Raw genomic sequence first — 14,264 nt, forward strand, 5'->3', positions numbered from 1 at the left:
TAATAAACAAAACCAAGAGAAAAAAAAAATATATATATATATAAATATGTACATGTATATTTAAAAGAAGGGGTGAAAAGAAAAGACGGTGTGCTCAATGCAACAAAAAAAAAAAAAAAAAAAACAAGGTTGATGTCCGTTGTCCGTTGTCTTTGATATCCCGAGAAAAAATAAATGGGTTAAAAATAAAACAAAATAAAATGCAACAAGTAAAATTAATTGTTTATCATTATTGATAACAAGCAGCCTGGATTAATGTTCCATTAAAGCTTAATCTATGCTGTTTGTTTTTATTCTTTTTGCTCTTCTTCTTCTTCTTAAAGGATATACCAAAATTATATAACCTTCCTTTCTCTCCCTTACTAGATAATATTACGGCAAGTTAATCTTTCAGGAAATAGATAATAACAACAATTATCCTGCACAAAACAAACAAACAAAAAGTTAAAAGAATAAATAAACATTAACATAAATATATATATATATATATTAGAAAAATGGGGTTTTTTAAGGATCATCAACATACTGCAATCACGGAAATTGTTCAAAAATGTGTAGCTGATAGCAATTCTGAATACGATTTGGAAGAGTACTTACCTCATTTAATATCACTGATTAAAGATGAAGCAGACACCAAATATGTTTATGTTAACAATCAATTGGAATGTGGTAGAAGTATCAGAAAATTTTTGAAATATGGTAATCAGAAAAAGCAGTACATGGCTTTGAAATTGTTGAATTTAATCGTTATGCAGGATTTAAGATTTATGGAGATGTTCAATGAGTCGAAATTGATTGATAGGTTAACTTGCATTGCTTTGGGTACTGGTGTTGATTCATCTAACGCTGCATATGATTTGAATATAGTTAAACTAACTAGAAAATGTATCATGAACTGGTGTAATAATCGAAGTTTTGAGGATAAATGTTACAAAGGGTTTTTTACTATATTGAATAAATTAAAGAATAAAAATACCAATGGAACTCGTGCTAGTCGTAATGGTCTTCAATTTTTAAATGATTCTGCTGACTCCTCTTTCTATCCGAATACTATTAATAGTAACAACCCTGATGATAGATACGGCATTCCTATTATAGACATGTCTAAAGAGGCCCCAAGAATAAGATTATTGATTAGCGATGCCATCAATTCGTCTGTTGCGTTGAAAAACAGTTTGCAAATGTTACCACAGGGCAGATCTTCCACCGAAGATGAGCAAGCAACAAAATTTTTTGTTGAGGCTAGAAATATTAGAAGAAAAGTGTTGAGATATTTACAACTAGTCACTAGTGGTGAGTTTTTGGGGTCGTTATTAAATGCCAATGATCAAATAGTAGAAGCCTTAACTAAATATGATGAGCTAGCGGTTGATGAAGATGACTCTAGTAATTACTATGGAGACAGTGATAGTGAATACGAAACTCAAAAGGCACCACCACCACCACAACAACAACAACAACAACAACAACAACAACAACAACAACAGTTTACAACCCGTGCAGATTTTGACGATCCATTCGGTGATGATAATAGAATTTAAAAAAAAATCTATCTAAATATTATGGTATATTATTTCTTTGTATTTCCTAAAGTCTACGTATATATATATATAATGTATCAATAAACAAAAAACTGTCAAACTATTTGTGTTTGAACTTTAAAGAAGCACTGTTTACACAATGCCTGATGTCTTTAGGCAAACCTAATTGTTTGTCCCATCCTTCACCTTTAAAAACATGTCCTAAATGGCCATCACAATTTTTACAACATATTTCTACTCTTTCCATACCTTGAGAAGAATCTAAATTGTACTTTAGACTGTTGGGTATTTCTTCATAAAAACTCGGCCAGCCACAACCAGACTCAAATTTAGTGTCACTTTTATATAGGGGAGAATTACAATTTGCACAGTGATAAATACCTTCTTCTTTATTATATAAATATGCACCCGTATGTGGTCTTTCTGTATATTTATCTCTCAACACCAATAGTTGTTCTTGAGTTAAACTGGGATTCCATTTACTATTTTTGTTGTTGTTGGACATTATACGCCTTTTTGGTGTTTGAGGAAAGATAGTAGCAAATACAATATTCCGGTAGGGGCGACGAGTAATAAGTTTACAATGATTTTTTAACATATTTTTATTCTGTTATTTATATTTATAGGATAAGAAGATGTTTGAATTTTTTCCTATTTATAAATAAGATAAAGAAAAAAAGAAAGAAAGAAAGAAAGAAATAAAAATATCAATTATTAATTTTGTAAGGGAAGACAGAAAAAGGGGAGCGTATAGACCGAGATGTAGAAAAGAGAAGTGCGCATAGACCGAGATATACAAAAAGTGACAACGGATTAAAAAATAAAAAAATTAAAAAAAAATAAAAAAAAAAAAAAGAATGGCAAATACGTGTATAATATTTATTTGTTTCACATCTTCTCAAGTTGTTCATAAGGTAATATTGATAGAAATATATACTAATACCACTACTCACTAAAATATAACACGTAACTATCATCATAAATGTCTGCTGATAAAGTTGCTAGCAAAATAGCCATAAAATACCCTACAACAATGAGTTGTACAGAATGTTTTGATCAACTGACTGAATGTTTTAGCATAGGTGGTCAATTCAGAAATTATTATAGATATGGTAAATTTGATTTGTGTGAAAAACAAGGCGATAAGTTAAAATTTTGCTTAGCTAATAGTACTGACCCAGTTAAAGTACAGGAATGGTATAAGAAAGAATTAGAGTATAACAAGAAGTACAGAGGTACAAGCGATGACGTGTGGGAAGAAAGGTAATTATATGTATATATATATATGCCCATGTGTTAATACCTGTTCATAGTTAATCAATGATTTATAATTAAATCTTGAAAAATGAATCTTAACAGTTGTATATAATTTGACTTATATTTGTAATATTTTTGACTATTTTTAAAGTCAATCAGTTATTATTATTTCCCCGCCTCGTTTTTTTTTATTTTTTTTTTTCCTGGTTTTCTTTTCAGAGAGACAGAGAAAAAAAGAGAAAGAGAGATAGAGAAAAGAAAAAAAAAAAAATTTTAAATGTTTGTAACAATAAACCAGGATTAAACCATTTATAATCAAATAAATAAATCAACACCCCAAGTTTAATGTCAAGTGACAATAACAAAATAACTACTCCTTCCAATATTGACGATTATTTAAACACTAAGGATGTCTACACGTGGTCTATTGATGATGTTGTTAAGTGGTATGAATTAGTGTACAAAACTACTACTAGCAATATTCATACTAATATTTATCCAGAATCTGTTATAGTTAACTTGAGAGAAAATAAAATTGATGGCCCCGTTTTAGTCAAGTTATCTTTAGATGATTGCAAAGAATTGACAAATAACGACTTGAAAGACGCTGTGCAAATGAAACTACAAATTAATAGAGCCATACAGGGAATCATATCAAGAGATAAACAAAATAAGAAACTTGCTACAGAAAATAGTACCATTTACAATGAAGAAGATTTGATGCTGGTTAATTTGCAAGCTGTTTATAGGGTATTGAGTGATAAATTGCAAGATTTTCAAAGTCAATATAATAAATTACGAGTAGATGTTTTGGAATTAATTAAGTCATCGTCTTCAAATAATGAACAGAGCATTAATGACACTGCTAATAACCCTAATACCAATAATAATTCGTCCCCTACGGGTATACAACATCAAGAGTCTTTTACTGCTAAAAATAATACCAACATCATTATGGCCAAACCACCACAATTAATCAGAGGATCTACTGGAAATAGTGATGTTAAAATAACACCAATCAATCCAGTGATTACAAAAACATCAGCCGGTGATAATAAGCATAATAATAGTATTGAACCTTTGAAACAATTGAGGGCATCAAAGGAAGATTCCTGTGAAAAAGTACTACGACATGCAATGAAAAAACATAATTTGGACGACCAAGATTGGAGGGACTATGTACTAATTATATGTTACGGAGACAAAGAACGCATTTTACATGCTGATGAAAAACCGGTTACGATATTTAAAAGTTTAAAACAGCAGGGATTACACCCTGCCATAATGTTAAGACAGAAAGATGACGAATATTTTGTAACGTCTAATGGTGGAACTACCGGGATATCGGGATCTAATCCAGATATAACACCTGGGGGAAGATTATAAAGTAATAAATTTGTATTACAGCTGCTATTATTTCTAAGTATATATATATATATATATTAACGATAGGGATTAAATCTTCTTTGTGTTTTCATTTCCTTTATTTTTTCTTGATCTTGCTTAAATTTTTTCAACAACTCATTAATTTCTTGCTTTTTACGTTCCCTAACTTGGAATCTATAAAAATCTAGTTTAACTTTGTCTTTTTTGTTATTACTTGTTGTATTTTTTTTAACAATTTTATTACCTGCCATTGTTTCATATTTAGTCAATGGATTTTTATTCATTATACGTCTTCTAATGCTATTTAAATTTTTAGTATTTTTTCCCACAACCAAGGTAAAACCATCCTCATCCACAATACTACTAGCCTGATCCAACTTTTCCATAGCCTCTTGTTCTTTCATTTCAAAATATTTCATATTTTCATTAATGTCTTTTTTCAAATATTCCACATCCAAAGGTTTATAAAAGTTAATAAAATCTTTTATGCTTGGGGAAGGTATCCCGTCCCATTTCTGTAATGTGTGCATTTTCGTATTTTTTTTCTTTAGGTTACTATCGTTACTATATTTCTTTAATGAAGTAAATGCGTTGTCCAAATTTTCTTGGTCAATGAATTTAAGCAAACAAGTATTATGCGGTAAAAATCTGGTCAAGTTTTTATCAGGACCATTATCTAAATCACTTGTTAGAAAATTCAAATCTATTTCCTTAACTTTGAACTCATCATCATATAATAAAGTTTCCATTATGGCCTGTGTATTGTATAGTTGAAATATTTTATTGAAATTTTTTTTGACAATTTCTAAATGTGATAGTAACGGTAAATTTATAACAAACAAACAAGCAGATTCCTCTTCCTTGGAGCTAGATTGTGTATGCTCTTTGATGTATATATAGTGTGTCGTATTTTTATTATTTTTATTATTATTATTATTATTATTATTCGGTAAAATAAATGGTATAACTAAAAACCCATTTTTCATTAATTTAACAGTCATTTTCAATAGATATATATTTTTTTTTTTATTGGTTTAATCTTATTATTTTGATATCCACGTAGCTGTTGTTTTTCAATTCAGCTTTGAAGCTATTGTACTATGTTAAAGTTTATATATCCTTTTATTGAATTTTGCCTCGACGTTTGGTAAATATTGCAATAATTGAAATGGTGAAAAAAAAAGAAAAAAAAAAAAAGAAAAAAGAAAAAAGAGAACGAAAGGAAGAATAAGAGAGCGAAAAAAAAATTTACCATTTTTATAATCTTAGAAAATAACGAAGAAAAATTTCGGCCGTGTCTCCGACCAAAAAAGGAAAAAAAAAAAGAAAGAAAAAAAAAAAAAAAAAAAAAAAGAAATGTTCATTCGGAGATTTCCGGAACATCGGATTGAATTAAGTTTCCGGACAATATGACAATATTATACTAAGAGAAAAAAAAAAAAAAAAAAAAGAGAATAAAGAATAATATTAATTAGATAATATACATATGTAAACAATAATAATAATAATGAACAATACCTACAATGTATGTTTACCCTTTTGCGTTTCTTTCATTAATTCGTATAATTGAGACACTTGTTCCGGAGACATTTTATCTAAAGTTGTTGAACTCAATGTACCTTCAACCCACTCACCATTAGTGATGATATGTAGATAATCTTGCCAACTAGTCAAAAAACCAACTATATGTAATGGATTAGAAGATTCTTTATGTAACTTGAATTCATTTTTAACATATTTATCACCCAAATCTCTTTGTAATTTTGGTAAGTTCTTATGTTCTCTTAATATTTTTCTGTATAATTGCAATGGTGGTATTAATGGTTTGATATTCCTCATTCTTGCCAAAGGTTTATGGGCTCTTAGTAAAGTTAGAGAAGTTTGTTTCATTTTTTGCTGGTTTTTTTTCCTTTTTTTAATTTTTTAATTTTTTTAATGAATATATTACCACTTCCAATTTAATCTCTTTATATATAAATATGACAAAAACGATCTAATAATATTCAGTGAATTATTTTAGGTGTGACTAATTCAAACGGTAATATAAATATTAAATCACACCAAAAAAAAAAAAAAGAAAAGTGTTGTGCGTATTTTAATCATATATTTTTTCCCTTTCTTTCCCCCTTCTTTTCTCACGCACAAAGCAAGAAAAGAAAGAATATAAAAACTAGCGCTACTCCCCCGCACAGAAGGAATGGCCGGCACCAAGTCATTCAAAATATCCACTTAGTATTATTATTATTATTATTATTTGTCACGTCATAATAACTAATACTAATGATAATATACAGGTGTTTAGCCTGCCCCTCAAAGCAATATTACTTTATCGGCAAATCAACAAAATTACCATTTTATTAATCGCTGTATACATAAATAAATATATATATATATATATATATATATACCATACATATGGTCATGTGACTTATACAAAATGTTTTGGTAGTAAACCCAATTTACTCATTCTAATTTTAACAGCGTTTCTATGTCCATCTAAGCCTTCTACTTTAGCAACACACATAACTGCTTTACCAATATTGTCCAAACCCTTTGGTGTAACATATTGTGCAGTAATAAACTTCTGAAAGGTAGACGTGTTAACACCACTATATTGTCTGGCATAACCATAAGTTGGTAAAGTATGGTTAGTACCACTGCTATAATCACCACAACTTTCAGGGGTATAGGCCCCAACAAAAACAGACCCGGCATTATCCACCAATTTAACATAATCTTCTGCATTTTCAATCTGTAAAATTAAATGTTCTGGTGCATACTTATTAGACATTTCAAATGCGCTTTCATAATCATTACATAACACAATAGTACTATGCTCAATACACTTTCTTACAATTTCCACACGTGGCAAGTTGTTGGCTTGTTGGTCAACAGCCTTTTGCAATCTAGTAACGTAATCATCACTTAAATTAACACCAACTAAAATAACTTGTGAATCAACCCCGTGCTCTGCTTGTGACAATAAATCACTGGCAACAAAATCAACATCTGAAGTGTTATCAGCAATTACCAACACTTCACTTGGACCAGCTGGCATATCAATAGAACATAGAGCACTAGTGTCATTGTTAACTAACATTTTAGCAGCTGTAACAAATTGATTACCAGGACCCAAGATTTTGTCAACTTTAGGAACACTTTCAGTACCATAGGCCATGGCAGCAACAGCTTGCGCACCACCAGCCATGACAATCTTTGAACATCCAACTTTAGAGGCAACATAAACAACTTCAGCACTAAGTTTCCCATTCTTGCCAGGTGGGGAAGCAAAGACAATTTCTTTACAATTGGCCACTTTAGCCGGGACACCCAACATTAGCGCAGTTGAGGGCAAAATTGCTGTACCACCAGGAATATAACAACCAACCTTTTCAATAGGTCTGGGGAACCTAGAACAAATAACACCAGGTTGCGTTTCAACATTCATAACTTCCAACTGCAATTGCGCCTTGTGGAACTTTTCAACATTAGCAATGCTTAAATCTAAGGCGCCTTTGATTTCGTCGCTTAGTGAATTAGAATATTCTTCTGGGAATGGTGCTTCCAATATCGGCGTTGTTAGTTCAACTTTATCAAACTTGCTGGTGTATTCCAAGATAGCTTTATCACCATTGGTCTTTACGTTTTCTACAATTGGCTTTACTAATGACATAATACTCTCTGTGTCTTGAATCGGTCTGACAAAAGCCTTTTCTACTGCTTCTTTATCACTACATTTAACAACGTTTAAGTGAATAGGTCCACCTACGGTACTAGTACTAGTACTAGTATTGGATTTGCTACCATTACTGGCGCTAGCACTGCCACTAGATACTAAGAATTCAGGTTTAGCATCTCCCTTTCTTTTAATAGTTTTCAAGTTTTTCAATTGTAAATTCTTTTCAACATCTTTTAAGGAAACCCCGTTTTTGATCAATTTAACAAAGGCAAAATATATTAAATCGGCACATTCCCATGAAATTTCATCTTTATCTTTGGCATCAACTAATTCTTGGGCTTCTTCCCTAATTTTGGCGTGCAATAATTCTTCATCATTGAATAATCTGCGAGTATACGAATTGGGAGCAGCGTTTACTAACCTATCCTTTAAAACAGACTCCAACTCATAAAACCCGTATCCAAAAGAACCAAAACAACTTTTTTGAGATGGAACATGGCAGAATTCTCCGCTTTGCTTAACAACAAACTTCAAAGCATCACCATCACAATCAAAATCAAACCTAAGCAATTCTTGCACATGCCCGCTGGTCGCACCCTTATACCACACCTCATTTCTAGATCTGGAGTAGTAGATACCTTGACCTAAAGAAATAGCCTTTTCAATCGACTCCTTGCTAGAATAAACTAAACCTAGACATCTTTCGTACTCATCAACAACAACTGTGGTATATAAACCATCTGCTCTATCAGTTTTCAAATATTTCAACAATTCGGCACTTAAATCTGTAGCTCCAGGATTGATGATTTTGATATCCTTACTACTACTAATCAAACGACTGGCTGGAATGTCAGTGGAAGTTGAAACATCAAAATCAACCAATTGGTAAACACCATTGTTTAACAATTCAATAGCCGTATTACTATCTGAAACATTGATTGCGTAGATAGTATTAATAGTGCAATATTTGGAAATAAAACTTTTAAATTGTTCAACGCTGATTTTAGAATTGTCCAATACTGCGTTACCTGTATATTTATATTTATTAATATATTTTTCAATGTCTTCAATTGAAGAGTATAATGGAGCAAATGGTAGACCCATGGTTTGTAAGTGTTTTTTTTTTTTATGATAATTCTGTGTGTGTATAGTTTATATTTATTATTAACATTACAAAAAATAAAGAGAATGAAAGTTAGAATACTGATTACCATTAAAGAAAAATAACGAAAAGATGCATAGTGTATCATATATATATATATATGTGTATTTTTAATCAATTAATCGAAAAATAAAATAAATTAAAAAAAAAAAAAAAAAAAAAAAAAATGACCGCCTGCAACGAAAAAGCTCGAGAGAATTTTTTTTTTTTTTTTTTTTTTTTTTTTATTTAAAAAATTTCAAAATGACTAATTTTTTTTTCTTCTTTTATTTTGAGTTAATGAAAGAAAAAAAAAAAAAAAAAAAAAAAGAGAAAAAGAGAGAAAAAGGAGAATACACTTTTTCACTACTGGAAATTACAAACCTCTAAGAAATAAACAACCTTCTTTGTAGTTCTTTCTTTTTCTTTGCTATCTTTTAGATCAATATATACTCATACATCTAAAACATATACACTTCTTTTGACTAATCTGCTGTGTAATTTCTATAAACATACATCACTAGTGACTAAGTGTCTTGTAAAGCAGTAGATAATCGAATAAAGATAAAATAAAAACTTGAGTAAATGCATCCATTTATTAGATATAAATCTTTTAAAATAGATTTAATGCGACAAGACATGTAGTTCATTTGTGCAACATACATATAAAAAGGACAAAAGAAGGCTAAATGACTTTTTTTTTTCCAAAAAAAAAAAAAAAAAAATAGTATACTTTACAAAAGTATAACCATTATTCGAAGGGACAATCTATACTTTCATGACCAGTTCTTTCACATAAAGCGCACCACATAGGTCTATCGCTTACAGAAGCGGTGGGAAGATCTTTCTTGTTGTTATTTGTTGAAGTTATTGGTGTTTTGGGGAAGGGTGATTGTATTATTGCGGTGGAAGCAGTATTGTATTGTTTTTCGTGTTTGTTCATATTTTGAATGTTTTCAACTGTATCTATGTATTTAGTATTCGATACCTCTGTTGTGTCGACATTTGTACTGTTAGAATTATGTTTGTTACCACTGTTCAAACTATTTAACTTTTTGGTTAAATCTTCAATCTCTGCTTTATACTTTTGTTCGTTTTCCAATAGTTCTTTATTCAAATTGGTATATTCTGTATTCAAGGAATTAATGTGCATTTGTAAAGAATCTCTTTCCTTTTCCCATTTTTTTTTATAAAGTTCCTGCTCTTGTTTATATTTCATGAAATCCTCGTCTCCATCTTTATCTTGTATCTGTATTTGACTTTCTTGAATCGATTTAATCTGTACATGCAAACTATCTACTAGACTCATTAATTGTTCATGCTCATTTTCTAGCATATCCTTTTGTTCTTTACTATTACTTCTCTCCGAAGCTAAAGTTTCCTTTAATAATTTATTTTCGGTTTCCAATTCGGTTAATCTTTTCTCATATTGATCTATGCAAGGTTGAATCTCCTCTAATATGACACTTTGATCATTTAACAAAGTTTGATATTTTAGAATTTCATTTTGATAATATTTTTCATCAAAGGAAGGGACAGTAGGATTATTGTTATTATTACCAATGTTATTAATATTGCTGGTTTTAATTACACTACTCGACCTGCTACTGCTTGTGGTAGTTGGATTAGCGCCATTGCTATTTCTGTTTGGTGTGGAGAATCCCCTATTTACACTGTTATTATTAAGACTATAATGCTGGTTCTGTTGATCCAGTAAGGGCTGGATTTTAATAAATTGTACAAATAAGCCACTTTTAACGTATTCTACATCAAAATACTTTTTCCCATTGAAACTTCCATCGTTCTTACCTAAATTGGGTCCCAATAGATCAAAACCACAAAAAATTCCTTGTTTATTTTCTACTTGGCCTATATATTTCAATTTCCCCCTTCCTATATTTGGAATGTTTATAATTGAATTAATGTATGATTTATACACTTCCATAATTTTACTTTATGTTGTTGGAAAGAAGCAGAAAGGATGTTATAAACTTTTGTATTTTGTTAACAGTAGCTATGCTATGTAGTGTGATATTATAACTATTTTATTTTATTTTTTTTTAACAAATAAATAAATAAATAAATAAACAACACGAAAAACTAAAGAAAAAATTAAAAAAAGAAATATTAAAATAATCAATCCTTTTATTACATTTTCGGACATTCGGACAAAGGATATGAAGGTAAATGTAATTGAACTACAAAAATTCACATTTGTAGTACTGCCAAACATTGCCCTTTTTAAGCTTAAGGTAATTAATTCGTTATAAAAATATATATATATATATATTATACCACTCATAAAGAGCAAGAAAATAAAATAAAGTAAAATAAAATAAAAAAGTTTTCATTTTTTTTTCATAGAGATAGACTTGAGATAAATTAAACAGAAATGAAAAATTACAACTCATCACTACTACTTTTTAGCGGTAGAACATTTTTTCTAAACAAATACCATTCATCATTAATACCATCAACCAACATATTACCAGCTGGATAATATTCACAAATCAAATAAGTCCAGTCTTCACCATAGTAGTCATCTGCGCAAACATTAACAGCACATCCTAACTTAGTACTGCCGGCCCAAACTAATTGAGTAAAATGACCCAACTCTTCATTATCAGGGCCACCGTATAGAGATGGGTTAGAATAATTATAGTATTGACCTTCATTATACCATAATGTAACTAAGCCAAGGTAATCGTCACCAGAACCAGCTGCTAAATTTTCCCCGGCCCCATTTCTAAACGAATTTGGAGAATGTTCCAAATTATGACTACAAGGATCGTTGGCAGCATCATTGGTATTCAAATATTCAATCCAAGAATAAGCCAAAGCACTCAAATCATCATCCCATTCCATTTCTGGGGTATCTTCATGTAAGGAACGATAATAATTAGTTAAATCTAGAATTGCCTGAGCTGTAGTAGCATCTAGAGTTTGTGACGAACTAGCGGTCGAAGACGAACTAGATGAGGAAAACAACGACGAAGAAGTTGCGGAGGTGGTGCTTGCTCCCTTAGTAGACGAACTAGTGGTAGAAGATAAACTAGATATTGAGGAGCTAGATGGGATTGAAGTGGAACTAATAGTAGATAAACTTGAGCTAGTGATAGTACTAGATGAACTAGTGATAGTACTAGAGGGGCTAGTGATAGTACCAGAGGAGCTAGTGATAGTACCAGAGGAGCTAGTGATAGTACTAGAGGAACTAGATGAGCTTGAACTAGAAGAACTAGAAGAACTAGATGGAATTGAACTAGAAGAACTAGATGGAATTGAACTAGAAGAACTAGATGGAATTGAACTAGAAGAACTAGATGGAATTGAACTAGAAGAACTACTTGAGCTTGAACTAGAGGAACTAGATGGGGTTGAACTAGAAAAACTAGAGGAACTAGATAGAATTGAACTAGAGGAACTAGATTGAATTGAACTAGAGGAACTAGATGGGGTTGAACTAGAAGAACTAGAGGAACTAGATAGAATTGTACTAGAGGAACTAGATGGGGTTGAACTAGAGGAACTAGAGGAACTAGATAGAATTGTACTAGAGGAACTAGATGGAATTGAACTAGAAGAACTAGAGGAACTAGATAGAATTGTACTAGAGGAACTAGATGGAATTGAACTAGAAGAACTAGAGGAACTAGATAGAATTGTACTAGAGGAACTAGATGGGGTTGAACTAGAAGAACTAGATGGAATTGAACTAGAGGAACTAGATGGGGTTGAACTAGAACTAAAAGAGTTTAAATGACCAGAAGAACTTGAAGAACTAGCAATCTGTGAGTTTAAGATGGAGGAGCTGGGACTGAAACTACTAAAAACGGATAAGCTCGTAGCAGAAGAGCTTAATATTGGAGCATCACTAAACGTACTAGTGGTAAAAGTAGCAGACGATGTCGTGGATGGTGTACTATCTGTTATAAATCTTTTCGTAGATATTACGCTATTAATTGTGCTGGTTAATCTCGTTGGATTCGTATTAATCAAAGAAGAAGAAAGGATACTTGAAATAATATCATTAGATGGCTGACTGCTACTCTTAGGTAAATTAAATGAGGTGGCTGGTATATAACTTGAACTTTGAACTGCGTATGAAGAATTACTATATTTGACTATATTTTTTGAGCTATAAACGCTGCTACTAATGGGCAAGGAGACACCAGTACTTGACTGTATGTCCGAGCTATAAATGTTAGAACTAGAAGAGTCAAAAGTACTAGTGGGCAGCACAGTTGAAGAAGTACTGGGATTAATATAAAACCTTTCATAAACAGCCTCTACGGTAGAACATTCTCGAGCCTGAACTGACGTTAATTGTTGTGGAGCCAAAAAAACAAAAACCAACACTATTAAACTTATAGGCACCATATCTTTTTTTTTTTTTTTTTTTTTTCTTTTGTATGTATAAATTGCTGTTGTCACTTATTCTTTTTAATTGAATGCCTTCCTAGGAACATCTCAATATACCAGCAAATGAAAAAAAAATTTTTTTTCCTTACTCCTGAGAAATTTGAACATGAACAGTTCTTCATTTAAATGTCTTCGTCAACAAAAAAAAAAAAAAAAAAAATTAATAAAATAAAATAAAATAAAATAAAATAAAATGAAAAAATAAAATGATAAATTTGAGGATACTGAAGGGGATAAATTAATTTAAAATTGACATTCGTAAAATACTGGTAATAGCAATAGAATTGGTACTATAAATGCTATTAATAATAATAACCAAAATAACAATAAAAGTTGTAATAATTGTTACAACACCGCAAAGGAAATACAATCTATGTTAAAGAAACAATAGTAAACAAAATAATACATAGATAAATAGATTTACTACATCAAATAAATAATTAGATTAGTTAATTAAATTAAATATATTTTATCAATAAAAAAAAAAAAATAAACAAACAAATATATTACATCTGAATGTAAAATAAACAAAGATCTCCTATATATCAACAAAATTACGAAGATCCTATGTATATAGAACTATTTATTAGTTTTTTTTGTGGAATCAAGGAACTACAGAATATTATTAGGCTTTTTAACCAATTTAAAAAAAAAAAAAATTCCTCCTCATGCTATGTATTATTCCGCTAGTTATATATTTAAAAGTATATAATATTTTTTTTTTTTAATTCTTTTTCTTTCAAAATTAAAAAAAAAAAAAGAAATTTGAAAGGTCCAAAAAAAAAAAAAACATTAAAATTCTCTAATAATTACAACCCGAATATTTGGTACGTACGTC

At 30.4% G+C, this 14,264-nt stretch overlaps 9 protein-coding genes across 9 annotated transcripts; 3 read left to right on the top strand and 6 right to left on the bottom strand.

Moving 5' to 3' along the window:
* Positions 1–497: 497 nt before the first annotated feature.
* LSB5 (Lsb5p) lies at positions 498–1,541 on the top strand (the record flags this gene model as incomplete). Its single annotated transcript, XM_046079320.1, has 1 exon — positions 498–1,541. The coding sequence occupies one exon, from the start codon at positions 498–500 to the stop codon at positions 1,539–1,541; it is 1,044 nt and encodes a 347-aa protein (XP_045933500.1).
* A 100-nt stretch (positions 1,542–1,641) lies between these two features.
* Positions 1,642–2,046, bottom strand: MXR2 (peptide-methionine (R)-S-oxide reductase; the record flags this gene model as incomplete). The annotated part of the gene is made up of 1 exon (XM_046079319.1): positions 1,642–2,046. One exon carries the CDS (start codon positions 2,044–2,046, stop codon positions 1,642–1,644), a length of 405 nt encoding a protein of 134 aa, XP_045933501.1.
* A 477-nt stretch (positions 2,047–2,523) lies between these two features.
* EMI1 (Emi1p) lies at positions 2,524–2,808 on the top strand (the record flags this gene model as incomplete). Its single annotated transcript, XM_046079318.1, has 1 exon — positions 2,524–2,808. One exon carries the CDS (start codon positions 2,524–2,526, stop codon positions 2,806–2,808), a length of 285 nt encoding a protein of 94 aa, XP_045933502.1.
* A 335-nt stretch (positions 2,809–3,143) lies between these two features.
* On the top strand, positions 3,144–4,184 carry STE50 (Ste50p; the record flags this gene model as incomplete). Its single annotated transcript, XM_046079317.1, has 1 exon — positions 3,144–4,184. One exon carries the CDS (start codon positions 3,144–3,146, stop codon positions 4,182–4,184), a length of 1,041 nt encoding a protein of 346 aa, XP_045933503.1.
* Positions 4,185–4,240: 56 nt separating this feature from the next.
* Positions 4,241–5,185, bottom strand: RRP7 (Rrp7p; the record flags this gene model as incomplete). Its single annotated transcript, XM_046079316.1, has 1 exon — positions 4,241–5,185. One exon carries the CDS (start codon positions 5,183–5,185, stop codon positions 4,241–4,243), a length of 945 nt encoding a protein of 314 aa, XP_045933504.1.
* A 517-nt stretch (positions 5,186–5,702) lies between these two features.
* SDH7 (Sdh7p) lies at positions 5,703–6,074 on the bottom strand (the record flags this gene model as incomplete). Its single annotated transcript, XM_046079315.1, has 1 exon — positions 5,703–6,074. The coding sequence occupies one exon, from the start codon at positions 6,072–6,074 to the stop codon at positions 5,703–5,705; it is 372 nt and encodes a 123-aa protein (XP_045933505.1).
* Positions 6,075–6,612: 538 nt separating this feature from the next.
* Positions 6,613–8,967, bottom strand: HIS4 (trifunctional histidinol dehydrogenase/phosphoribosyl-AMP cyclohydrolase/phosphoribosyl-ATP diphosphatase; the record flags this gene model as incomplete). Its single annotated transcript, XM_046076975.1, has 1 exon — positions 6,613–8,967. One exon carries the CDS (start codon positions 8,965–8,967, stop codon positions 6,613–6,615), a length of 2,355 nt encoding a protein of 784 aa, XP_045933506.1.
* A 788-nt stretch (positions 8,968–9,755) lies between these two features.
* On the bottom strand, positions 9,756–10,949 carry BIK1 (Bik1p; the record flags this gene model as incomplete). Its single annotated transcript, XM_046079314.1, has 1 exon — positions 9,756–10,949. One exon carries the CDS (start codon positions 10,947–10,949, stop codon positions 9,756–9,758), a length of 1,194 nt encoding a protein of 397 aa, XP_045933507.1.
* A 455-nt stretch (positions 10,950–11,404) lies between these two features.
* SCDLUD_003855 (uncharacterized protein) lies at positions 11,405–13,384 on the bottom strand (the record flags this gene model as incomplete). The annotated part of the gene is made up of 1 exon (XM_046079313.1): positions 11,405–13,384. One exon carries the CDS (start codon positions 13,382–13,384, stop codon positions 11,405–11,407), a length of 1,980 nt encoding a protein of 659 aa, XP_045933508.1.
* Positions 13,385–14,264: the final 880 nt, after the last annotated feature.

The sequence above is a fragment of the Saccharomycodes ludwigii genome, chromosome V, assembly GCF_020623625.1.
Source record: "Saccharomycodes ludwigii strain NBRC 1722 chromosome V, whole genome shotgun sequence".
NCBI classification, from domain to species: domain Eukaryota; kingdom Fungi; phylum Ascomycota; class Saccharomycetes; order Saccharomycodales; family Saccharomycodaceae; genus Saccharomycodes; species Saccharomycodes ludwigii.